The sequence below is a fragment of the Pyrgilauda ruficollis genome, unplaced genomic scaffold, assembly GCF_017590135.1.
Source record: "Pyrgilauda ruficollis isolate IOZ18807 unplaced genomic scaffold, ASM1759013v1 scaffold81, whole genome shotgun sequence".
NCBI classification, from domain to species: Eukaryota; Metazoa; Chordata; class Aves; order Passeriformes; family Passeridae; genus Pyrgilauda; species Pyrgilauda ruficollis.
Window position 1 is genome coordinate 1,427,207 of NW_024530044.1, and position 27,022 is coordinate 1,454,228.

The 27,022-nt window shown below is 42.3% G+C and overlaps 1 protein-coding gene across 5 annotated transcripts in view; it reads left to right on the forward strand.

The window, feature by feature from the left end:
- The window catches only part of NAB1 (NGFI-A binding protein 1), a 25,792-nt gene extending 320 nt beyond the window's left edge, over positions 1 to 25,472 (forward strand). Inside the window, exons 2-9 of one of the 5 annotated variants that reach the window (XM_041487606.1) lie at positions 2,074 to 2,241; positions 4,915 to 5,745; positions 11,087 to 11,220; positions 12,205 to 12,256; positions 17,756 to 17,866; positions 20,202 to 20,343; positions 21,548 to 21,697; positions 22,798 to 25,472. In XM_041487606.1, the coding sequence (XP_041343540.1) occupies positions 4,930 to 5,745; positions 11,087 to 11,220; positions 12,205 to 12,256; positions 17,756 to 17,866; positions 20,202 to 20,343; positions 21,548 to 21,697; positions 22,798 to 22,889 (1,497 nt within the window). In that variant the 5' untranslated portion in view covers positions 2,074 to 2,241; positions 4,915 to 4,929 and the 3' untranslated portion in view covers positions 22,890 to 25,472. Of the gene's footprint in view, positions 1 to 6; positions 228 to 1,043; positions 1,135 to 2,073; positions 2,242 to 4,914; positions 5,746 to 11,086; positions 11,221 to 12,204; positions 12,257 to 17,755; positions 17,867 to 20,201; positions 20,344 to 21,547; positions 21,698 to 22,797 lie in introns of those variants that run through there. The other 4 variants (XM_041487611.1, XM_041487610.1, XM_041487608.1 and 1 more) reach the window with 4 other exon arrangements.
- The last annotated feature ends 1,550 nt before the right edge of the window (positions 25,473 to 27,022 follow it).

Consider the following 27,022-nt stretch of genomic DNA (forward strand, 5'->3'; position numbering starts at 1 on the left):
CGGGCTCTGCGGGGCCGCGCCTCTCCCCGGTACCGACGGGAGGGGCTGTGCGGGCGCGGCGGCGCCCCGAGGGGCAGCCCCGACGGAGAAGGCGCCCCGGGAGGGTTGCTGTCACCGGGCTCGGCGGCCGCGAAGTTTGTGCGGGGACCGCCGCTGCCCGTCCGTGGCCGCCGCGTGGGTTTCCTTCCCGGGAGCTGCATCCCTCGGTGCGGGACCCTGCTCTGGAGGTATTTGTGCGCTCGTCTCGTCCTTACGCGAAGGGTGTTCTTGCACGTTTCAAGTTTGTCATTAGTTGAGGCGAGGTACGGGTTTGTACGTAAACGCGGAGCTCACTCATCGGCTGTATTTTGGCACATCTCACAGCTAGACAAGACTATTTAATTTGCGAAGTCTCTCTTCTGCAGCTACATGTAATTTTCTCCTCCTGCTAAAAGTCCTTTGGAAACGCTGCAGAAATGTAATGAATATGCAAAGCAGCCAGCTCTCAAACCCAAACCCGGTTTGTCTTCAGAGACTTTTCAAAACGCCCAAAGTGATCGAGATACATTATGAAATAATCACTTTTGCCTAAAATACAGGGATGTGATGTTTCACACTTTCTCCTTGTATTCCTAATTTAATTGGTGACAGCTCAATTAGAATTCACCTGAAATAAAATCTCTACGATCGGTTGGAGTTGCTCGGTTGCTTTTACTTGCCGTGCAGCCTTAAAAAGCAGGAAAGCTGCTCAGGATGTCCCATGCGTACATCCCACAGCTCCCGAGTTTTCCTTCTCCCGGGGCTTCACCCACATCCACCACCTGCCTGCTTCAGCCGCGCATCTTCCTGCCTCCTCCGGGAAGCGTGCGGCTCCGAGCTGGGAGCGGGCACAGCGGGGAAGGAGCCGGGCTTTGCCCGTGGTTCGAGATGCCGAGCGGGGCTGCCGCTGCCCCGCTGTCTGGATAGAGGGAGCGGAAATAGGTTGTGATCCCTGCGCTAGCTGTTTACAGATATTTAAGAGCGCTCTGTGGTGTCTCTGTGGTTTTTGTTTTCCTTTTTCCCAGGAGTTATGTTTGTGGTCAGAGTTAAGGTGACAGCCAGCGTTTGGAGAGGAGGGCATGGCGTGTGGGGTGATGGGCTGTGGATGTGAATGAGGTAATGTGGAAAATCAGAATGCATGGTTGTGGGTTGCAAAGGCTGAGTGAAAATCTAACTTGTGATTTCCTGGTTCTCCCGTGGCTATAACCGTATGCAGCCTTGTGTTTATTTTAAACAGCTTTGTCTGCTGTGGGGAGTTTTCTGGCTTCTTTGTTCTGTATGTGAAAAACATAAGAGATAGCTGCTCTTCCCTGTGTGTTCTGACACTTCTTTCTCACTGGTATGGACAGCAAGCAAAGAAGAGAGAGAAGTAGCAGCTGAAGTGCTGTGGCTGTGTTCATTTCATTTATTCCTGTAGACCTCCCCACGCCAGCTTTGCATTCCTGCCTCTTGCTGGAAAACGGGTTTGCAGTTGTGTTCGATGTACCTGCTCACTCCTGAGGCAGCAGGTCGTTCTGGCTGGCTTCTTAGGGATTCGCCAGAGGACATGACGAGGCTGTTACTCCTGAACCAGGTTGGTTTGGGATCACAGATTAGACAGCCTAAGACTTATTGAGTAGGCTGTAGAAGAGGAGGATCACACATGGTGCCCCAGGGTCTTATCCAAGATGCTCTTCCTGGTGAGGAGCAGACACAAATGTCCTGGCTGTGAGCTCTCCCTGTGTCTTCTCGTTGTGTAACCTCTTCTCGTGCTCACCCTTTGCCCCAAAAACACAGTCCCCAGTGCACTAAGAAATGAGAACAGTGGTGGAAAGCAGTATTTCAGGTCTCTTAGATACAGCTTAAAGGTCACCTGAAAGATGTGGGGCGCTGAGACTTGAGTGGGTGTGCTAAGGCTTTGCGTAGCCGGCCCGGTGAGCGGAGCCAGCAGCAGCAACTCCAGGTGTCCTTTGGGTTCACAGACAGTCTCCTCGGGCTCAGCCACTGCTGTGCTGCTTTCTCAGCAGTCCTTGCTTGTTGCTTGTCCTCTTCCTAAGCCTCGTCTTACTCCTGCAGGTGGACTAGCATAGCTGCTTCCCGGGCTTTGTAGGCTGTGAGTGGGGCCGAAGCAGGGACCGGAGCGCTCATGTCTGGAGAAGCAGCGTAGCTGGGAGAGGCCGTCTTGGAAAGGGGAGGGAGCCTTCCCCTCGGTACAGTTTAGAAATAACTTGGGATGGCATTGAGGTGAGTGCTGGAGGAAATGTTTAATGCAAGGAGAAAACAGTTTAGAAGGAGGAGTGTTCGAAAATGCCTTCTCTGCAGAAATTGGTAGCAGCCGTGCGTGGAAAAATTGCTCAGCCCTCTCAGGAGTTACTGTGCTGAATTTGAAAAACAGAATGGGTCTTTAAACTATGAAACAAAGGGATTTCAGTCTCGCCTTAAATGCAAATCTCAACGCAGTGGACTCGCTGCTGATGCCTCCATAGTACATATTAATCCAGTTTTATCTGTCATGAGGAGATTTGTTGATTAGAAGCCTCTAGGTAAAGGCTGCTCGTGGACTGGTGCTGCTCTTCCAGCCTGTGGGCTGGAAAAATGAGTTCAGTTCCATGGCTTGCCTGGAGCTCTTGGGCTGTGTGTCATTTTACTGCCACCGTCCTCCCAAGATTCAATTTAGCTCTCTGCACAAAGTCCATTTATGTAGATTTATGTAGATTTTGTGCTAAGATGAATAACTTTCAGAGGAAATGGACCTTCTTTTAAAAGTTATATAAGTTAATTTGTGGTATTGATGGTGAAAAGGCAGCATCATTTGAAATGGGAGGGTAGGAATAGTTTATTGGAATGCCACTAAGCCATAAGCTGTTAGTTTTGTTTATCTTGACAAATTTTATTAAGAATGGGAGGATTTTTCTAAGAAATTCCATGAAATAATGACACTTTTAAAAACAGTGAATTCGTTGCCCTGTAAAGGGTTACCTTTAAGTGATTTTCTTAATTTTCCTTGTTTCTAGTATCTTTGAGTGTTGACAGTATTTGGTTGATATCCTGCAGTTAACTATTCTTTCCGAAAACCAGACTGTTTTTCTAAAATACGTAGCTCTTAAATGTGTACAGTTTCACCCTGAGTTCCAAAGTGTATAGTTTATTAGCTCTTAAGCTCACCAGCAGCTCCTTGAGGTAGCTGTTTGAATCTAAACTGCTATTACTGCCCTTCTGCTTTAAACATACTGGCACACATGTCAGGAATGATATGTTCAGCTGGTGGTTTGGGGGTTTTGTATGTTTTGAGTCTTTTTTTCTTTTTTTTTTTTTTTCCCCTGGGCTTCATCTCTCTTCCTGAAGAGATTGACTGTCAGTATCCTGTTGCTGCCACATACATTTCTGGGAAGTTTCTGTTGGCCTCCTGATTTTATTTTTCTCTAGTAGAGTTAAATCAGAATTTTGTAGCAAAAGCCTGGTCTTCCAGATGCCTCCTGCATAAAAGTTGGGTTCTGCTTGTTTTATCTGTATGTTGACTTGCTGAAGAAAAGGCTTGTGTTGTGAAAGAACCACAAAAATACCCAAACCATTTTTTACAGTATTTTCCATGTTTTACAATATGCAAAAGCACATGCTGTAAAAATAATTTCTCTGACTTTTACTTTTGGTAACCAATCTCCCGATGCCCCATAGCAAACGTATTTGCTTGCATTGCAGTTCTGGAGGAAGGGGAGTTACACAGTATTAAAATACTTTTTCCTCAGTGTGTGCAAATCTTTCTGTAGGTGTTGTTTTTTAGGTTACTACTGGGTGTTTTTTCAAGTCCAGTGTGATAGTAGAGCCAGAGCAATATTAGGAGACCTGCTCAATGTTTTAGTTCTGTTACTTTCTCAACCAACTATAAATTACGTGCTTTAGACCTTATTGATTAGTGGTTTAGTGTAATACAGTAATACTGGAAATTATCTGCTTGTTTCTGTGAAAGCCACCATAAAGTGAAGAGGTGTGTGTGTGAGATCCAAGAATTCTCTGAGGAGTTTATTAGTTGTGCTATAACTGGATAAGGGGTTTATGAAGTTGAAACTTGTTTTTTGCTGCCGCTGTAAGGGCTGAGCACCACACAGATCTGTCTGTTGGGAGCCTTTAAGCACAATTGCTGTATTGCTGAGTGGTATTTCATGTCTCAGGTGTCAATGACCGGCAGCCTTGTTAGCAAATGAAATGGGCAGGTGAATTCAAACTAAGGTTTTTAAACTGTATGTTGGAATCCATCAGTATTTTAGCTTTGTCTGCAGCTGTTGCTGCCATAATTAAGATCAGCAGAGGCATTAGATCCTTTTTATGTGAAACAGGTAAAACTGTAGAAATACTTGGTTCTTAAACACTCTTTTAGTGACCCAACTTCATTCATCCTCTGGAGTTCTGTGAAGCACTTTTCTTCTTTCTTTTCCTTTTACAGTCCTCCACACTTTCTGTGGGGGAAAAATGGTGTGACAATTGAGAAGAATTGAAACTGATGAGATTTTTTTTCTTCAGGGAATCGAGTAATTCTTCAGAATGTGTTTTATTATCGCTTTGATCTTAAGATATAAAAGAGAATCGAGTAGAATCTGTGAGTGCTATTGGCTGACATTCTTGGGAACAAACATGAAGTAGGAATGTTGAAAACAAGCTGGCTTTGTGTTTGAATCATCTTTTTTGTAGGTGCATCACAACTATCTGCAGATCTGTTTTTTTTCAAAAATGTTTCCATTAAGTTAACAAGTCAAAAAACAGAGCTTTTGCCCCTTATTAATTTCCGTGGGTGTTCTTGTAATGAGAGAAAGAAATGCTGTCCTCTGAGTTGACAGCCTTGTGGAAAGCTGGGCGGTGGGACAGTACATCTGGGTGTCGGTGCTTTGGAGCTCATCTTCTCTCTGTTCTTACTGTTTGCAGGTTCTGTCGTCCGTGATGGCGTCAGCTCTACCCAGAACCCTTGGAGAATTGCAGCTGTATCGAATACTACAAAAAGCAAATCTCTTATTCTACTTCGATGCCTTCATTCAGCAGGGTGGTGATGATGTCCAGCAGCTCTGTGAAGCAGGTGAAGAGGAGTTTTTGGAGATAATGGCTCTCGTGGGCATGGCTAGCAAGCCGCTTCATGTCCGACGGCTGCAGAAGGCTTTGAGGGACTGGGTCACAAACCCTGGCCTTTTTAACCAGCCTCTCACCTCCTTACCAGTCAGCAGCATTCCAATATATAAGCTGCCAGAAGGGTCTCCTGCCTGGCTGGGGATATCCTGCAGCAGTTACGAGAGGAACAGCAGCACCAGAGAGCCTCACCTGAAGATTCCGAAATGTGCTGCCACAACGTGCGTGCAGAGCGTGGGCACGAGCAAATCTGACGTGGGGAGCTTATCACTGCAGAGCAGCAGCGAGCCCAGACTCTGGCAGGGACACCACACCACAGAGAGTGAGCACAGCCTTTCCCCAGCTGACCTTGGCTCTCCAGCCTCACCAAAGGAAAACAGCGAGACCCTGGATGCTGCTGCTGCTCTGTCAGTTGCTGAATGTGTAGAACGTATGGTTCCCTCCCTGCCCAAAAGTGACTCCAATGAAGTCAAGGAGTTACTGAAAACCAATAAGAAACTGGCAAAGATGATTGGTCACATCTTTGAGATGAGTGACGATGACCCTCACAAAGAGGAGGAGATCAGGAAGTACAGTGCAATATATGGCAGATTTGACTCGAAAAGAAAGGATGGCAAGCATCTCACCCTCCACGAGGTAAAACAGCTTGAGTGGCGCTGGGCTTCCTCCCCTATTCCTACACCTTTGATAAGATGTATTTACATAGGGTACATTTCTTGCTGAGTGATGGGAGTTGTGTGTCTGAGTGCTGGCCTGACATGGAAATCTCAGGTGCAGCACAGGTCTCCTTTTGTGGGGGAGTGTGTGTGTGCACGTGGTGATTTGGTGTCACCAGCTCGCTCGCTGGTCTGGCCTGCCAGACAGAAGGTTTGGAGTTTGGCACCAAAACAGCAACCAGTATCACCCTGAGGCATTCTAAGGATTTGGTACATTCTTAAAGATGGTCTGTCGTGGTATTTCCTTGTAGCTTTGAGAGCAGACTTGTTTGGAAGATCAGTAACTAAAATTCCTTGTGTCTGATGTGATTACTTCCCTCTGCTGTCTTCCCTCACCTCAAGACTCTGCTCTGTAGCTTGTGCACTTGAGATAAAAAGGATTCTGTCAGTTAGGTCCCTAAACCCAGAGGCATGGACTTTTTTTTTTGTTTGAATTGGGATGAAGCTGAATTACACAACCTGTGGGGTTTTTTGGGCATGGTCGCCTTAAGCCTGTCAAGTGAGGTGCAGACTGTGTGAGGAGGAAAGGAAAGGATGTCTCCAATATTGATGGTGGTTGTAATCTGGATGTTTGTCTTTTCATCCCTGAGGAGCATCTCTTCCCTCTTGTCTTTGAAAGTTCATGTGGGCCTCCCTTGCTCCTCTTGTGGCATTCCTGAGGCTCACACTGCATGTGTTGTAATGCAATAGGTGTGTCTGTGTGGGGAGTCGTTTCCTAGTGCCAAAGTACTGTACAGGAGGAGAACAAACATTAATTCAGAGCTCTGCCAAAACACTGTTGATACGAATGCTGCATCAGCGTTTTCACAGTTAACAGTGATTGCAAAATTTCAGTTGGATTTAAAATTTGGCATGTAAGGCTTAGCTCCCAAAAGGAAAGGCAGTGTTTATGTTACAGGAGTGCCAAAAAAACTGTACTGGCTTTAGCCTTTTTTCGCTTCAAGAAGAAGTTTTGTAGGTGTGTGATCCATAGCATAAGACTGATTTCTCTTTATGTCTCTGAGTAGAAGGGCAGAAGGAAACAAGGCGTATTTCTTTACATTTTTGTTTACTTATTTACATTTATAAGGCAACTGCACATCACTGGCAGTGACTTGACAAGGGCTTTTACTGCAGACTGCGGAGACACTTATAGAGTAGTCAGCCACATTCCTACCACACAGTTCTAGTTGTGCAGCTTACACTTACGTGCTCTGTGGCTTTATGTCAAACACTTATAATCTATGAATTCATCCACTGTACAGGACGAGATCTCATCTTACTCCCCTGACTTTGTGGAAGTCCCCCTTGTAAAAGAACAAGTTGTGTATGAGATGGAGGCAGGATTTGAAAGGATTAATTGTGTAGATGCCCTGTATACATGGCTGCAGATTCAGGATTCAGAGAAAGGGGGTTCTCCTCACCTGAGGATGGAGGCAGTCGAGATGTACAAGTGTGAGGCTGTGTGCTTTCACAGCCTCTCTCTGGGGTAGCAACTGCAAAAAATGCTCTGAAATCTGGGCAGACTACTTGTAGAATAATTTTCTAGCGTCCAGCAGTGTACTGGAAGGTGGGCTCCAGGGGCACCTTTTGTGTAGGTTCAGGAGTGGCTCTGCAAAACTGGGGGGATGAACCCTGGGGTAGTAATTGAAGGAGCGAGATAGCAGTGAACTGGAAGAAAGGACAACTGCTCTGTCTTGTTCATTTTTTTTAGTATTGCACTACAGATCTTTACTACATCATTGTAAAACCACGTTTAAAAATGGAATGAGAGCATGGTTTGGCTTTAGGAAATATTTCTATCGCTATTGTGATTAAGGGCACCAGATCAAAGGAGTCTGTGGTTGACTTATGCCTCACTTACGCATGTGGGGCCTCGCTGAACTTGATGGGAGCTGCACACATGCAGGCAAGAAGAATTTGCTCATAATTAGTTTACTGTTGGCTTAAAGAGGCTGGATTTCACAAAGTTTTGCTTTGAACAGTTTTGTCTTCATTTTGTGTTTAAGGCAGAAAATAAATAGCAGCAATGAGACCAATTTTGTTTTTTGTTTAAAATCTGCTAAACCAGAGTTTGCCTTTTGTAAACTCAGCCTCGGTGTGTTTTTGGTTCTGATGGCTTAAGGAATTTGCAGCTCAGAAGGAAGGACCTTAAACAACCAGGGAGGTAAGTTTCTGCAGGTCCAGAGACTGTTTTTCTGCACGTGTTAATACATTCCAGAGCTGTCATTCTACCTCACAGTTCAAGGTTTCTCCTTGCAGCTGGCAGGGAACAGCTGAATAAACTTTACTGTGAATTTAGAAAGCTTAAGTAATGGTTAGATTTTTAATGTAAAGATTAGGATATCTCTGGCTCCTCAAGCAGAGGGGAGTTGGGTGCAAATTAAGATCAAACATGGTGGAATCATTAGTGGTGAATTAGTGAGAATATTTTGTTTCAGTGTGAGCACTGAAGTGTCTCAGAGGGCTGGAGCAGCCATTAGAGACCTGTGGGGGCTGCAGACACTGGGCTGGTTTGGAAGTGTGTGCTCCTGGTAGGAGTATTTGCATAAAGCATTAATCTGACATAAAATCTTCCGAAGGCGTTCCAAAACTAATAAACATGCTGTCCTTAATCCATGCCATTGTTTCAGTATTACACAGCTTTTCAAACACTTAATGTTTAAAGTTGGACTAGAGGAGGGATGAGTGCAAGGCATGCCCCTGAACTTGGTGACCCCTGCAACTTTGAGTCAAGTTTGTAATTTGCATTTTCATATTTCAGTTTTTGTCTCAGTACCTATAAAACAGGGAAAAAAAATCCAGTGGAATTAGAAAAACAAGCAATTAATTTTGTCTAGCTTGGTTTCTTCCTTTTCTTTTGCTGACTCACCAAAACAGTAGGGTTTGGTATTTAATTATGTGGTTTCTAGTGGAGGAGTCTGTGAACCCCATCAGATGGAAATATACCCATCCCTCTCCTGTATGGTTCTGTGCTGCTCCATATCCTTAAGGCTTCCAGCAAACAGATTCTTTATTTTTAGGCATGCATTGCTTTGTATCTGCAGTATTATGCCTCCTGAAAAGGCAGAAAGCCATGATGCACTTCAATTCAGTAAGTCTGAATGTGACCTGAAAGAGAAACCAGGAAAAACAAGCAAATAAACATTTGGCTTTTCTCACATATTAGGATAAACAGCATTTGCCTACAAGTACCCAAAGCATTTTCAGTCATTTCAGCTCTTTGCAACCTTTCAACACTTGGAGGGATAAAAAATATCTCAAATTATTTTGTAAGCATTAGCTGTATTATTCATCCTTGGCAAAGTAATAGCTATCAGTGTTACAGAAATTAATGCCTGCTTTGGATGGTAATTATTTTAATCGGTGTTGTATTAATCTTATATTGTGTCTTTTTCCCCATTGTGTTTTTTTCTGGAAAGACAGACATTGTGGAACAGCTGCTCCTGTCTAAGGGGTAATTGTTTTTTAGTATCTTGTATTGTAGGAACATAGTAACCTGTTCGTGCCCTTGAACATCTGATCTCTGTGAGATTTGGGGTTTTTGTCTGTACAGGGACTAAAGGATCAGGCAACATACCTAGTTCACCTGTTAAAAACAAGTTTGTGCTCTGCCTAACATTTAGATGCCATAGGAAATGCCCTACTGAGATCAGAGGCTTTTAGGCTGAACACAGGAAAAATTGCTTCTGAAATATTAGGGGCAGCAGTTCTGTGTGAGGTTTTACTAGAAATACTGCACAGGCTGTTGAGAGAAGAGTCTCAGCTCTTCTTGATAGATGTTTTTGTTTTCTCAACCTTCCTGGAGCACAGGTGTTGCATTGAGCAGAAAAATTCTTCATGGTTTGGATGCCACCAAGCCCCGTGGTGAAGGACGGCATGGCTGTGTGTCGTTCGTGTCCTGTCACAGCTTCCATCCTTCAGGGATGGAGCGTGCCGCGATTCGGGGGAGCTGCTGGCCTCTGGTTTAATTCACAGGTGACCCTGCAGTGTGGCAGACAGCAGGGTGAGGGGGAGAGTTCTTGTCCTTCTGCCAAGGGATGCCCTGTAAGTGCAGACCTGCTGTCTGTGGGAGCAGCGGGTTTGGTGTCTGAGGTCACACGTGTGCTGTGCCGCCTGCGCCGCTGCTCCGGTGCTGCCAGGTGCAGGTCAGGGATGGCACGTCTCCATCCATCATGGGTGTGCTGACTGTGCTGTGGAAACTGAGCTGCTCTGCAGTATTCACCAGCCTGGGACAGATGCAGAATATACTGTTGACAGTAGCTCCAAAGCAGCTTAATTTCTAAGAGTAAAATGGTAGAAAGAGCTGTGGGCACTTGGTAGAAACACCTGTAGTGTTCTGTTGGCCTCTTGCTGTTATGCCTCATTACATGTTCTGGCTGTTCTTCAGCTGAGGAAAATGTGAGAAAGCCTCTTCAAGCCCTGCTTGCTGTGGAAGGAGCTTGGAGTAGCCTGTCCAGCATCTCTATTTGTGTCTCATGGCATTACTAATCTTGTGTCCGTACTGCTGACCATAGGCTTCTTGGACAGCAGTGTTTTTAAGCTGATACAATTCATGACATTATCACAACTTCCTATAGGCTTCTGAAGAGCATTGCAAAACCATTTGGAGCCTCAATTTCAGGCTTTTCCTTCCCCCCCCCCACTTCTTTATGAATCTTTTGCCAGCAGCAGAGGCACTAGAAATGTGTCCTGGCAGGCTCAGGAAAACATCCTTGAAACAAGTTACATTTGATTCATGTCTGAAGATAGTCTTCACAAACATGAGGGTGAGAAACATAGCTAAAAAAAGTTTAATCGTTTCTTAAACCATCACCTTCTACAGAATTTATTCTGTATTCACAAGGGAAAGCCATCTGTACCCACACTGTCAGGGTGGTTGATTTTTTTTTCCCCCCAAGTCCTGGGCATATTGCGTTTATAAAAATAGTATTCCCTGTAAGCCAGGCTTTGGGAGCCAAACACTGTGAACATTCAGAGCTACTGTTTTATACTGAGATTTAATTAGTGCTGGGATGAAGCAAAAGCAGTGCACATTGAGACAGTCTTACAATAATGTTTTACTTTATGAACCAACTGCATTCATGTCTTTCCTTTTCCAAAGAGGTTACCTGGTTTAGTAAGGGGTATAAATAAACTGAAGAAACCCTCCAGGGTTTAGTGTACAATTATAGGTAATTTTACTTGTGACCAAAATTCTTTATTATTTCAGAAGAGGTATTTGAACAAGCACAGTAGGTGAAAGTATGAGAATGCTGAGTGCCTGTGTGTTTGACTTGCAGCTAACAGTTAACGAAGCAGCTGCCCAGCTGTGCGTGAAAGACAACGCCTTGCTGACCAGGAGGGACGAGCTCTTCGCACTGGCCCGGCAGATCTCTCGGGAGGTCACCTACAAGTACACCTACAGGACCACCAAGTAAGGCTTTCCTTAGCTCAGGGGGTCTTTACTTTCAGGGAACTAAGCAGGCTGATAGCCTTTCTTCTGAAGCACTAGAGACACTTTCTTCTTGCTCTTCAGTTAGCAGTGTGCTCTTCTGAGGAAAGGAGGGAAAGGCTGAGTCCTGAAGCTTATAAACTGATGAGATTCAGCTGTCTTGAGTTACCTTTTTATTTGCTCTCCAGTTTTCCAAGTATTTTGAGGATAGTGCATATTAAGAGGCATCTGAGAGGCTGGTATTTCAAGCATATGAGGTGTTAGTGTGTTTTGAGGTTAATGTAAATTGGCAGAGTAGCCAGAGATGCTCAGTGCATCAATTTCCTTTTTTCCATATACAGATTTGGCTTCTTAGCCAAAAAGATAAGGTCACAGGGAGTGGCTTACAAGCTTGCTTTAAAGGAACTGAAGCTGAGTCCTAATTTCAGTTGTTACTGTTCTGTTAAATGAACTGCTGTTATGAAATGGCGACAAAAGCTTAACAGCTTTTAATTTTTTTTAATTAAAACTTTAGCATTAGTAAGTATGATTGAGTATCTTGATACTTTCCTTAGATTTTTAACTGCTGATTCCCTTGCCTGTAATGTAATATCCTTTCAAAATACATTTTGCTACCCTTCTAGAAAGTTTTCCTTTGCTTCCCTTTCTTTTGTAGAGATTCATGTAAATATACATCCATCCGGGATAAGCAATGCCAAGAGCATTTCTGTTATTCTCTGTGCTTTCCTTCCTCTTTGGAAGGAAGAATCTATGAATTTCTTGATGCTTCTGAAAACAACATGAAATACTTGTGTTCCTCTATGCTTGAATGACTTTCACTACCATGTCAAAGTGGACTGGAGGTTTTTTTGTGCATCTCAGTGTTCTTCCCTGAGCTGTTTTTTTTTATGATGACTCCTTTTCATTATTATTGGTGATTGGGGTTAATGTGCTGTTTACTGATCTTGTATTTGTCTTCTCTTGTAGATCTAAATGTGGAGAAAGGGATGAGCTGTCACCAAAGAGAATCAAGATAGAGGTACAGTAATGTGACTTCTGTATTTTGACCTGTGTGTGCTGAAATTCAGTTTTGTTTTGAAGGGATCTGTCTTAAGGAGATTTGTCAGAAAAACATTTGATAGACAGTTGATGGGTATGAGAGAGAGAGAGGGTGGGAAAACATCACCAGTGTCTCTGTAAATGTAAGTGCTTGATGGAGAAACCTGTAGGAGCAGGGGTAAAGAGTAGGATTTGTTTAATGGTAAAGATACTCTCAGTGTTTTGCACTCAGAGTGAGTAGGAGGGGAGGAATGGGACTGACTGACTTCCTGTGGTGGAATAAGCTCAAGCACTGTAGGAGATGTCTTCCCGTAAGGCCTGCTGCTTTTCAGTCAGCATGAGGTGGGGTTTGCCTAATTCACTGGAGTCAGCTGTTGATCATGTCCAAAATGCAGAGTTCTGGATAAGGACTGATGGCAGAATATTAGCCATCTCTGACTGTGCCATACTTTAGGACATGGATCATATTAAAAAGTCAAAAACTAACTAAAAGCTGTATATTTCATCACAAAAGGCTGTGCTTGTAGATATTAAATTACAGCTTTTTGTAATGAGTTTTGTGTCAAATGCATGTATACATGGCTAATGTATACACCTGCACAAGATGTTGCTTAGGGAGATGCTGGAAATTTCTTGTTAACAGTGCAGGAGCAGCATGTATGTAGTTTGCCTTTTTCTTCAGTTACTACTGCTGGAAGGTAAATTTGAGGCCTTTTTAAAGTTACTTTTAACCAAAAAAAAAAAAAAAAGTAAAATGTACATATATATATACCTATATACCTTATAAGAATAGCAGATCTTGCTTTATAATTTGTGTTTTAAACAAATTACTGTTTCACTGTTACGTGGGTATCTAATTTATCCTTAGCATTGTGGGTGTTTTTTATTGTACTATCTACTCAAAAAGGTGTAGGTTAAATGTGTGTTAGAATATGAGCTAGATTTGTATGTGACACAGATAGGTGATGTATTCTCTAACTGTAGAGGAAAATTGCAACACATTCTGAAGTGTGTTTCTTATATGCAACGCATTTTGTGATAAATGATGCACTGTATGTGGTAAGGCTTTAATTTTTTTTTTCAGTACTGCAGTGCTTTCACCTGTACAAAGGCTTTCCATGTGAGGCAAGCCCTGGTGAGAGCAGTTAGTTTTTAAAAGGCAGTTTTGAACACATGTAGAGGAGTTCATCTTATTTATGAAGTTCCATCAGTCCATATACAGTTGTGGTTTTGAGTTTATATTGTGCAAAATATACACATGGAATGAGGATTCACTGGTAGCTTTGATAAGTCAGTAATGTCCTTTACATTTGTCAGGATTTGCTTTTGACCTATGCTTGTTCTTGGATCCACAAAAAAGAGCAGGGAAAAGCTGCATTAAATGATTTTATCCAGCTTCACCTTTATCAACAGCCTTGACCAACATGTTGCAGGATGGTTGCTTGAGTCTCCTCTCTTCTGTTCAGTCCAGCCCTAATTTGTGAGAGCTGGTGGGGAGCTGCCACTCCTCTGCTTGAAGTAGTATTTCAATGACTTGGATTTCAGCATTGGAAAGTTTTTCCTTCATTCAGTAATAATTGATGATGAGCAAGTGTCTAAATTGACACACTGCAAGGGAGGTGCTGTTTTTTACAGCATCTTCATTGAAAGAAAGTGTAAAATTAAAACCCTGAAAAATACAAGCTGAAACTCAAGGTTTTCTGGAGAGCAGGATATGTGGATAGCTTTAGGGAATGTGTATTCTCCTGTTTTCTGCATGGTGAAACATTAAGAGTCTGGAAGGCCTGCTTCTTGTATACCCTTTATAGTTCAATAATTCTGAGAAATTATATTTACTTGGTTCTTGTTTTATCTAAAATGACCAGTTATATTTTAAAATGCTTGTGAAAATTTCAGTCTTAATTGTACAAATGACTATTTCAGAAATAGGTCATTTTTTCCAAAATAAGAAATTGAAAATAAAATTTAATTAAATCTTCAATCTGCTAGCATAGCATTATTAATTTTGAAATTGCCTGTATTGTTACCAGTAGAAATGTCTTTTTTCCTCACAACTTTGGGAGTCTTCTAAGGAGGAGTAAAGCATTATTTCAGTGCATTTTAAATTTGAGGTACACTGTAAATTTTGGGCTTTACTTCAATGAAATGTAAAAGAGATGCAGTATGACATAGTAGATCACTGCTGTTTTGGGTTCCTGGTGCTTGCATTTTTAAAATAAAAAAGGCCTTTTTTTAGTAATATGTTCAGGGATTTTTTTTGGTTTTGTTTTGGTTCGGGTTTTTTTGGAAAGGTGAAAGTAAAAAGGAAAATGGTAGCAAATGCAGATTTTTCCTTCTGTTCTGGGTAAGAATTCCTTATACTGTTTTTGGAGTTGTAATGCTTCATTGCGGATCTGTTCGCTCACTATCAGGAAAATACAGAAAGGACCTGAACATGGGGTATATTTTTTGTTGTTATAACTAGCTCTTTTCTGGTTTTCTTTTTCCTTTTTTTTTTTTTGAGAAGAGTCATTTTGCCTTTCTGTTTTAAGGCTGAACTCTGTATTTTGATTCACCATTCCTTTAACTATTAGTCATTAATGTCTCTGTGAAGCGTGGCCTAAAATTACTAGGGCTTCAATTTGGAAAGACTTCACAGCCTGTTTGCATAGTGTAAAAGATTACTTAAAAAAAAGATGAGTTAATTTCCTGAAATATAATAACACTTAAAAAAGCCTCCAGAGAGGCTCTGAAGGTCATCCTTGAGCAGAGCCAGCAGAGCTGTGTGTGCAAGCTGCAGCACTGTCAATCTGCAGCCACATTGTAAATTTATCCTTTTCATGAATATGAAACTCGCACAAGCATTACAAAGAAACAATGTGCCATGAATTACATCAAATTACCTGTAAAAGCCTTTCTCTTCCCCTGTGAGCTCTCCCCCTCTTATTCGTTGAGTGGGTGGGTGAGCTGTGGGAGTGAAGTGTAAAGAAGAGAAAGGAAAAAAATTCCAGGCAAATGACAGACTAAAGGTGTGGAGGGAGCAAAAAAAGGAGTGGAGTGAATTGGTATTTGGGAGCAGACTATAAAAAAGGAGTTGTAGTTCCTAAATCCACTCTGGACAAAGAGCAGGACGGGTGAATAGGGGTGGAAATGGCACATTCTCCTGCAGAGCAAGGATCAATCCTGCTTAGGTGTTGTGTGGCAGGGGCACCCCTTATTTTGTCACCTTCCATGACTCAGTGCCAGCACCACTCAAAGCAGTGAGCTGTTGTGGCACCAGCTTAGAAAGCAAAACAAGTCACAGGTACATCAGGCAGAAGTGGAGGAAGAGGTTCCTCACCGCTATTGGGGTTGGCAATGTTCCCCTTCAGAGTCTGCGTGAGCAGCCAAGAGAGGAAAAAAGGAGAGTTTTTAAAAATATTCTTGCTGTCTGTCGTCTGAAGAAATTATTTAGTGTGTGTGTGTCTCCATTCATCTGAACAAGAGAGGTGGGAAGAGCTTTCAAAAACTCATTTCCCGAAGCTCAGTGGGAGTCAGGGGGCACAGGCAGGGAGACCTGAGCAGAGGCTGCAAGGAAGCATCTTCCCTTGGTGCCAGTATGGGTGGAGGAAGAGGAGAGAAAAGCCCCACCTCCACTATTTCTGAGAAGGCTGAAAAGAAAACCAAAGTGTGGGATTTGTTTTTTTTTTCACAAAAACAGCAAAAGCAGTAGAAGGTACTGTTTTCATAGGAAAAATGTCATTAGAGGGAGCGAAAAAACACATGTGGGACTGGGAACATCTGCTGCACAAAACCGCTTGGAAAACAACTAAGCAGCGGCATGGCAAAACAAAAATGCTGCAGTGCATGCAGGAGGACCTCCAGGTAGCCACAGGGCAGAGCAGGTTGGTGCTTGGTCCAGCGTGCTCCTCATCCCACAGGGCACTGGGGACAGCCAGCAGTGGGAGTGGCTCTGGGAAGGTGATCCAGAACGTGTCATCCTCCAGGAGTTACCTGCCTGGCTGAGGGGGGACTGACACAGCAGCAGGCAGCCAGAGCCACCTTTGGGAAACAGCCTTCAGTTTGGTATAGGCAGGTGATCACAAATGTGTTGTGAAGAACTGTGTTACCTGTTTTGTTGCAAAAATAGGATCCTGAGTGATAGGGTTTTGTGTGTTCAGCTTCTCATCTTCCTACGGACAATCATTCTCCTCTCCCAAACAGATTCAGGTCTTAACTATAGATGTGGTCAGTGCTCATGGAAATGTGCTGCAAAGCCTTTGTTTCCAGCTTAGCTAGAGGCTTTGTGGCAGTTAACCTGGCTATGAAGTTTTTGCATAGCTGTTGTGTTTATTTGTTCTCTGAGGGAGTATGTTGGGTGTTTAAAAGCAATATGCAGTGTTCTGACAAATTTTAAGGTGTTTTCCTGAGCAAAAAGTATAGGTTTAATGGCATTACATTGCATTGAGGTCCTGGCCATCTGCCTTGGGTCAGACCCCTGCTCTGCAGGTCAGTGGAGGGAACCTCGTAGTCCTTTCCCTGTGTTTTTTTCTGAAAGATCACTTCTACTTTTCTTGGGCTGTAACCGTTTTGTCCATCTATTGCTGAAAATGCAATTATTGACATCTGTGTCTTTGGAATCTACAAGGCAAATATCCCTAATTTGGTGTATTTTTGAGACTGAGGTCTGCAGAACCTCAGTGACAGATGTCATGGCTCTCAGGTTTGAGTCTGTCCTAAGATCTCTGGCTTCCTCTCACATTTTAACAGAGTTACCTATACTCTGCTTTTGTAAACAATTCTGGATGTTCCTCTAGTGCACATGAGCTTTCCTTTTATAATACCAAGATAGATAAACCCCTCATCTTGAACCTTTGCTTCAATGATTATTTTAATGGAGTCTGGCAGGCTTTCACAGGAACTTTATTTGCTTTATTGATACATATGCAAGCTGCAGAAGAGATTTGCATGTCATAAGAATTTCAGACTGGAAGAATTATTGAATCATGCTTTCTCATAGTCTGTAAATTTTCCACTGTACTTCTGAAATGGTGAGATTTCATTTTGTGATACAAGTGTAGGTTCTGTGTGAAATATGTTGAATTTCAGGAGGCTTTTCTCAGTTTCACAAGGTTATTATATATCCTTGCCTACATATAAACTTGATTTCTGAAAAGTGACAGAAACCATAGGCCTAAATCTGCCTGTCAAGGCTGAATGTAAACTAGTTTAGTGTGAGTAACAAGGGTAGTCTGGATTCACCTGAAACTTGAGAGAGATGAGATTTTCTGTGCCATATTAGGTATATAGCAGTAGCTGTGGGGGGGCTGTGTGTATTTTATGCACAAACTTAAATGAAGTGGATAGCACAAACATGTAAATTGCAGTCCAGAATTTTTACAGAAGTTCAGGAATGTGATTTTTAGTTGTTGTTTTGTTTTTTTCTTCTAAGTGTACAGAGAAGGTAAAGGAAAAATAGTAATATGTCCCTGTTGGTTTGGTTTCTTTTTATGCTCAATAGGATGGTTATCCTGATTTCCAGGACACAGTCCAGACGCTCTATCAGCAAGACAAAATGCCACTTGCTTTGGCTAAAGGAAAGAGTGAAGACCCAACAGCTCTTAATTCCCAGGTAAACCAACTACACTACATTGTGAATAATACAGGCTGTGTCTTTGTACATTGGTTTTGATGTTGTTGTTTTGATGACTAAATTAATTCCCATCAGTTTTAAAAGGCTACCTAGCTTAGCTGTGATTGCATCACTCTTCATTTGGGTTTACCTCCCGAAACTGTTCTGTCACAGTACTACAGCTTTGCCCTTGTTAGTTCCAAGGAGGTAAGATGCATCATAGTAGGCTTGAAAATCTGTGGTTGCCTGTTGGGAGCAAGTAGGGTAGTATTGGTACAGTGTGTGCTGTGTTACTTGCGTTACCCGCTATAAATGGAAAGCTCAAGTTTCTGAGTCGAGAGGAATAGAGTAGGCGATCTTGGAGTCCTCTCTGCTGACATGTCTTACAAGAAGAAAGACCAATGTGTTTAGGAAATAAGCAAACCTCTGGATCTGAGAGGATAAATTGGCTTCCTGAACAGCACCTAGCCTGGTGGAAGTGCAGTGTTCTTGAGCAGACAGGAAGCTTTGTATAAATGAAGGCAGGTTGCCAATTTTTTCTTTGTCTTTTCTGTAGTGCATCCCAGCCTCGAGGCAAAATACCCATCTCCTACTGCCAGTTCTTGCCAAGGAGGGATTTCATGCTAAGTTGCAACAAATTTGTTTTGTGTAGCTGATTTGGGCAAATGTAATCACCAAATTTGCACGTAAGATTACATTTAGGAGTTACCTTCCTGTTTTCTGAGAATGGATGTGTTACCCTGTCATTTACCTTCTTCTATTGCAAAGTAGTGCTCGGTCATACAAATCTGGGATACATCAAATGCAGTTACACCACATGTTCTGATGTCACAGAATCATTACATGAGCTTGGTTTCTATATGCTTTAAAGTTTTTGTTGGTCACTGCCACATAACAATGGACTACACATTTAATTCAAGCTTAAACGTATCTGAAACTCTGCAGGTTTTTCTGTGAAGCATCATTGAAGTTTAAAATTCTGGTTTTATCCCAAGTAAACAACAAAGATAGCATGAATGAAAAATGCGTTATTCTTTTTTAAAATTACTGTGTAGTTCAAAAGTTGGTAACAGAACTACTGTGTAGTTCAAAAGTTGTATTGACAGAATAGCAAAGTTAAAGCACACTTAAAAATAAACTATTTGAAAATAGGTTCTCTTTTTACCTTCCTCCCAAGACAGGGCTGGATCTGTCAGTGTTCTTCTGCAGACCCTGATGAGCTCTGAGCCAAATTATGTAAATACTGGCCGTGCCATTTACTTGCTGTCAGGGTCACCATGGTGCTGGAGAAGCCCAGGTTTTGCTGGTCTGTTAAGCTGTCATTGTAGATGTTCAGTTATTGAACTGTGCTGAGCAAGCAGCCTTTTGTGGGAAGTCAGGGCTTTCAGCATCTCCCATGAAAAGTGAAATGCTCTGCAATGAATAGACCTCTGTAGCAGTTGAAACAATTACGGCATTACCTGAAGAAGAAATCAATTTTTCCTATCAATTGTACGTGTTAAGTTTGTGTACTTTCTGTTCTTATGTTCATTGTGGCTCTTCTAAATCAACTTTCTTGACTTGTGATTTTGTTCTTATTTTTGCAAGATGCTTATTTACATTCTCTCAAGAACAAGATTATAGTGAAAGTTAGAATTCTCTTGGCATTAAAGTCAATGACAAACATTCAGACGCCATTTCCTCCCACGTTGCGCTGGATTGTTTAGCTCCACTCTCTAGAGGTGTATAGGTCTTGTTCTTCTTCTAGACAGACATTTCACACCTTTATCCCCCACAAACATACTGTCATCCTACACTTTCAGAATGGCAGATTTTTAAGCTTGTGTAGTGCTGTTTCCTAAAATAAAGATTCCAAGATGTCTGGTGAAATCTTGGCATAAGTTTTTAGCAGATGTTGCCATTGCTCTTGGAATACTTTCTGGAATACTTTGTGAAGGCATGTATTTGAACAGAGCTAACTGGATAATTAAGACAGTCTTTTTTGCTTTTCTTGAGATTCTCTTCACGTAACCTGCAGTCCTAAAGTGCAGGAAGTGATTTTTATGTGTTTTTGAAGAACAGAATTTAATGTTGCATTTCTGGGTAGATGAACTACAACAGCTTGGATTTTAAGTATTCTTGAGTGACTCAGATGTACATTATGAAAATCTCTACGGGTGCAAAAATATTTTGTTTGCTTCATAGTTTTGAAGAAACCGTAAAACACACATCTGTACATATGAGTCAACAAAAACCACTATCTAGGCTGTTAGTCTTTTCATCTGATCCTGTTTTTCCCCCTGTGTTTTGACTTGCTCTATGTATAGAGAGAAATCTTTTTTTGTTTCAATTGCAGTCGGAAAAGGTGATGGCAAAACAGATGGAGTTTCTCTGCAACCAGGCAGCGTTAGAGAGACGTCTTTCCACAGGGTGTTACAGGCAGAACTCGGAAGAGCACAGCCCCAATGGCATGTCGTTAGATAATGCTGATGGACAAGGTATGGTAGCTCCCATAGCTCCCAGGCACACGGTGCTGCCAGCAGAGACATTTGATGTTATGCAACCTCTGTCAGTGGTGGTGTTTATCTCATACAGAACCCTGAGCACTGAATGGACAAGACAAGATCTCTCTCTGCCCTGAAGTGCTTACGGTGTAAATCATGCAATCAGATGCACACTCAGGTTCTGTTCTGTTCCTTTTGTGCATCTGGGCAAACTGTTTCCCCAGGAAGAGCGTGGAGAGGGCAGGAGGTTGGGTGCACTGCTGTTCTTGAGAGCAGGACTTTGCTCTAGCTTTATCCTCAGTTTTGAAAACAGAGCAGAATGTTGCATTTAATTTGTGTTCTTACTTTGAGAAATTGAAAATAAAGGAGATAATATAGTAGGTACCCCTTTTTGTTTACCTGTTTGTGCAGTCTAGGAACAAAACCTGAGGAGCTGGCTATGTAAATTGCTTAGCACTAAGCATGTTCTAATGATGTTCTTAGTGGCTTGTTATTCTTCAAAAAGCTTACAGTTCTGTGGTTCTCTTTGATTTACCAACTGGCTATTCCTTGTCTTGAATTAATTTTAGGAGTGTTTGTTTTGCTTGAGTATTTCTGTTTAGATCACTTTTTTTACTGTTGTGAAATGAGACAAAATGTTACAAAGAAGAAATACAACCAGAAGTTCTTGTGTCTGTTTTTTAAATGCTAGTTTTTTAAAGGGGGTTGAAAGGAAGCAGTAGAGGGACAACTAAGGGAATCAATACAAGATTTTCATTGTGTGAATTGGTGAAGCAATGAGGTACAGAAGTAATCATGAAGAGCAGGTGTGTGGATCCAGCTTTCCTTGGCCCAGCAAGCTTCTTTATGCCATTTGGCCATTGTGCGGGGGAACTGGAAATTTCTAGGATCTCAGAGGGATTGTGCAGCAGGAGAGGAAAATTCTTCTATCTCAAGAGGATTTTTGAGCAGAATAAAGGGTTTTTTAAAAACATAATTTTTTTTTGTCTGGCTGAGTGTCCTTTCCTAGCAGTGCCTGTGAAGTATTCTGCAAAGCAATATATTTACATAAGCCCTGTTTTGCTAGAAAACTTCTCTGAGCAGCTGAAATCTAGGAAGCATTTTTGCTGATAGAATTAACATGTGTTTAAGTCTCTGTCTGTTTTTTCACACTGATTTTCTCTTAATGCATCAATGTCTCACTGTGAACAACTTTCAGGTGAAAGACCACTGAACCTCCGGATGTCCAACCTGCCAAGCAGACAGATGCAGCACATTTCACTTGATGGAGAGCAGCACGTTGGGAAATCTCTGTGCAGTGACTTGATCCGGCTTTACCCCAGTGGTGAGGCAAAGTCCCAGTCCTCGGGTTAGTGCTGCCCCTGAGAAATTACCCACCATTTCTTCTTTTCTGTGATGTCTCTGAGTGAAGCAGCCAGGAAGGCAGGCTGGCATGCATTGTGTGTAACCATGCCATCAAAGCTTTGGAGAAAACTCCAAGAGGAGTGTTACTTGCTAACCTAGAGTCAGATTGAATATTATTTGGGAAAGGTTTAGGGGATGCAGTAGCTGCAATCAGATAACCAAGTCCTGGCATGTGTCTGTCCTTGGTATTGACCCAAATTACTGCTATTAAATGCTTAAACTGCATCACAGTGACAGCAACATGATTATGACATGGCTTCATTCTGTGTAATAGAATCAGGCTTTTTATAAACAAGATGTCTTCATTCTGATTTATAAGGAGTTAGCACTGTTTCTCTGCTGTGAACTGCATGTCACGCAGTAAGTTTTTTCCACATGGGTTTCTCATTCAGTGACCTCTGCTCACTGCCAGTCTTGTAATTTACCTCTGGCACTGGGAGAAACCCATTCTAAGTTTGATAGAAGAGAGCAAAAAACCTTTGTGAAATCTCTGTGGGTGTTTTCAGTGTAATAGTGCACTGAAATAAAGCCAGGAGTTCTTGAGACTCTCGCAACTTTAGAAGCAATAATAAAATCCCACCTGAGTTTGAAAGATGCAGTGGGAAAGAGGTTATTTGAAAGACAAGATGCAAAAGTAGTTGCTTTGAAAACCAGGCAGAATCTTGTCTTTTTCACTTTGGGATACTGCAATCTTGGCTCACCTCTTTTGCAGATTGTCCCAATCCCAGTGCTAATTCACTTAGTGAAATCTCTAGTAGGGGATTTTTACCTGTTCCCTCTCAAAATGCAAGTGCAGAGTGCATCTCCATTAGCCCCTGCTGTCAGAGGGGTTGAAGTGAATCTGTGGTGCTTCGTCTGTCATCACTGCAGTGTAACTGAGGTGGTTCTAACCCAGCTGGGTTAAAGACCAGGAGGAGGCAGAATTTATTGCTTCATCTGTTGGTATTCATGTGGTTCTTGGACCTTTTTTTTGGTTTAAGAACAAAATATATTTGTTTCCAAACATTGTTTTAACATCTTTTTTTCTTTCTTTTCTCAATGCAGAAGGCCTTGGTATATTAAAGGATTTTCCTCATTCAGCTTTTAACAACATCGAAAGGAAGGTCATAAAAACAGAACCTGAAGACACAAGATAGTCATTCTGCTCTGGAAAACAGTGTCATAGTAAAGAATGAAACTTCACAAGAGAAAAAAAAAACCAGCCTTAATAACCAGTGTTGCCTCATTCAATAAGAGATTTCAATAGCCAAAGCCTAAGAACTGGTACAGTAATCTGTGGAAACAGGAAAGCAAGAGACACTGCAACTAAAACAGTAATACAGGTGGATAAACATTCCTGTAAAAGTGGTTTTATAACGTGGGAGGATTCACAAATTAATATTGTGGGTCTTCATTATTTAAGAATGTATTATGTATTTGTATAACTTATCAAAGTAAATCTAGATGTCGGGACGTGTATTGAGTCCAGTAGATGTGGCTACAGTTCATTTTACTTGAAATTTCAATGTCTACTTTCAGTGTACCTAGCGTAGATATGGTTGTTAAACATTTGAATTAAAATTCATTGGAGAACTAGGAATGCAAACCTCGTGACACAATTAACAGCAAGTTTGCAACAATATTTGTAGAAAAAGGAAAATGCATACAATATTTTCATGGTTTAAAATGTTATGTGGATATAGCATTTGATAGACCTAGACCCTGATTCTGTATCATAGCAGATGTACTTGACACTTAACTATCGCTACATCACTTCCAATGGTTCCAGCAGCCTTTGTGTAACACACTCACAGCATAATACCTACACACAGCTCAGGAGTGTGGGAAATGCCAGTTAGAGGATGGAGGAGTCCGTATGATTGGCTCCCATTTCCTTGGGAAAAACTGGGGATTGAGGTACCATACAACTACGAAATTTCATTTGGTAGGAAAGTCGAGAGACCAAGTAGTATGAACAGGGCTGCAAAAATTGTCATTGAGACCATTATAACTTCCTGGACTTCTCTGTGGATCTTAAAAAAAAAAAAAAAAAGGCATCCCAATGTGGCAAAGATGAGATACTGTGCAGGATTTATGCATCGGTGTAAAAGGTTGCACTTGATATCCAGAAACCATAAGATTTTTTGGAGGAGAGAAAGGAGTTGTCTTCAGCACATATCTCCTTACTAAGTGCTGTCCAGCCCACATGATTCTATGAATATACTGTATACTGCATACAGTATGCCAATACGTTTCTTAATGTATGTGATTAATTAACATCTGTATTCTTTATTTATTTGACAGTTTTTATTTTTTGTACATGTTCACTTTTGAAGATGTCATTTTATCTAAGGAGGAGTAGTTGGCATATAACTTTGGAATTTACCATGGTGTGTGTTTGTGTGCATCCATCTTTCCTCTGTGCTGCTCTGCAGTCAGGACAGGTTATATGCCTCCATTTCCAAACACAGTTTGTGCTTACCATGTGTTGTGGAGGGGAAAGGGAGAGCTGAAGAAAGTGAGTTACCATGTCAGAGGGTAAACTTCCCCATTCAGGTGTGCACTTGGTGTCTGCAGTTTGCTCTGTGTCCTAGGTGTGTATTAAAAAACCAGTCAGTCTCTGTTGTACTGAAGTGCTCAGCAAAATGTGAGCTGAAATGTCTACACTGCAGTCTCTTATCACTGTAAACATATCTAATTATTTTATCACTTGATTTGTGGAACAAAGCTTTATAGTAGAAACACCAGTAAAACAACTTTTTTATACTATTAAAATGTTTGGTTTTTTTTAAAAAAAATGTTTCTTGAACTGTATGGTACTGTTTCACTTACTGAAGTATCTTACCTTAAGCAATGGAGTTTGCAGCTTTGCTGTTTAGGCATAAGAGATTGAATGTGTAGTTATATTTCCTCTTTCCTGTTGTGTGAGTTAGTAGCACGGATGTTCCTTCAGTTTGTAACATTAACCAGTGCCCTGGTTAGTACCTACTCTGAGTAGTTTTCCTGAGACGTGTATGGAACTTGTTAAAGGACAGTTTAAGGTTTGAACTGTACAGCTTGAGCAATAGAACGTACCAAGCAGCAAACGTTTAGAGATGCAGGAAACATTTGGTTTTCTCCAATATCTGACACCATCAAAAGTTGTGTGTGGGTCACAGAAGAAGCTCTTAAGCTTGCTGGTCTCTTCAGTTAAAGTGAGAGGAAGGAAAAAGAACTTGCTAAGCAGCACGCTGTTTCAGTTGAGTCCAGAATTTATTTTGTAAACACTAATGTATTAAATTTGCTATAAATTAAAGTCTATAACAGTTATATTTTTGAGTTGTAAATACAGTACTTTGTGTCACAACCAGTTGGTTATCTCCAGAATGATATTTCAGTTTATAGTCCAACAGGCCATTTCAGTCTCAATAAGCTGGAAGCAATTTTTTTTACTGGTTTGCAGCTGTATGATTTTTATTTTTTTTTTATTCCTGGGGTGGGGGAGGTGGGCGGTACATTCCAAGATTGCACATACGCTTGGTAATAGCAAATACTCAAGCACTGGTCTTTCCATGACAAAGGTCTTGGTGGACTGCATCCTGGCCAGCCTCTGGAGTCGCAGGTAAAGGCTTGCCCTGGTCTGCTCGGGAAGGGTTGCTAGATCCAGGGTACTCTGGATCAAAGGCCAGCCCTGCAAATGATGCCTGTTTTATTCACATGTTTATATTGTTGCTTACAAAATAAAATTCACCGTGAGAACTCTTTAGTTTCCCCAGGGTTTGTCCTTTTTGGTTTTTTTTAAATTGTGTTTTCTAAAAGATGTTAATTTGGGGTGGGAGGGGGCGGGTAGGGGAGGAGGGAGTACCTCGAACTGCAGCTCTCAGTGGAGGAAGCCTTTTCCTGCTCTTGTGGTTGAATCCTCATTTGAGGGTGGCCTCATTATGTGCACAGCCTGCAGGGCTCTGGGCCCAGGCAGGAGGGAGGAACTAAAACCTGGGCAGGGTCTGCAGCACTGAGGTGCTGAGCTCCTTTCCCACCTCTTGTGCTCCTGCTTTTGCATATGCTCCAATTGCAAACAGCACAGAGCTGCTAGGATGGGATGGCAGGCGTGTTTAAGTGCTCTTTGGGAATGGGGGAGCCTTGGCGATCCACGCTGTCCCAGCTTGCTCTCTGAGCAGCAGCCCACATCTCTGCTGCGAGGTTGTTAGGGTGCAGAAACTGGATATGAGAGATGAGGTACAAAAAGGGAAAAGCAGCAAAAACTTCAAAGAGGTGTCGGGGGACAGGGGGGAGAACCCCTCCATAAACCAAAACATCCAGGTTGCTGAGATGGCATGAAAGTCAGGAGTGGTTTGAAGCAGAGATGGGGTCAGAGTAGGTGCAATCCCCCTGCCTTCTCCTGGTCCAGGGGAGAGTAAACCTGGGAATTCTGGACCAGTGGCTCAGTGTTTGCTGGCTTTTACCTTGCACTTCAGTGCAATCTTGCCCTATTCTGGGGAAGAGGAGAAGGGAGCAGCTAGACACTCCTGTGTTGAAGGTACAAGGATGGGGGGACAGCCACTTTATTGGTCTGTCAGGCTGCACCCAAGTTTACTGGAAAACCTTTAGATGTCTATTTTTTCTAACTTGCTGTGGGCTGAGCAGTGGCTGCCCAAAGTTCGGTAAGAATGCCGTGGTGCTGGAAGGGCACTGTGCTGCTGGAGCCCACAGGTTTGCTTTAGGCCTGCACACAGTGTCTTACCAAGCTGTGACATCCTTGTTTGGAAAGCACTGTTGGATGGGACAGCTTACACGAGGGTCATTAATGCTCACTTGAAGCTTCAGGAAGTACAGCCAAAATTTAGAATTTATTGCTGGCTACCTTCCAAAGCTCTTCTGTCTTTTCCTAAATAAGCAGTTGATATGAGGGTCAGCCAGGAGGGCCTTCGTCTGTGGTGAGCCTCCACTCACGGCAATGACTTTGCTCATGATAACTGCAGAACTCATTTTCCACCCATTTTCCTTTCAAAATACAGAGAACTCATACACGACACCAGTATCAGACCTGACGGAAGCATGTCAGCAGCCCCTGGTTAAAGCATGAAGGCTTTGTTACTGTGGTAATTGGGATTTGGGAACTCTTTGGTTTGGATCTGGGCCCCTGAGGCCCTGAGGGGAGCCCAGCATGCTCAGTGCACCATGCTCTGCTCCTTCCCTTCACTGTGGAGCTATTTTCCAGCTGAACCAGCAGCATCATTCCAGGCACCTTCATGCTGGCATCAGGACATGGTTTTGGGGTGCCAGCCGGCAGCAGCAGGGGTGTCTGCTCCCC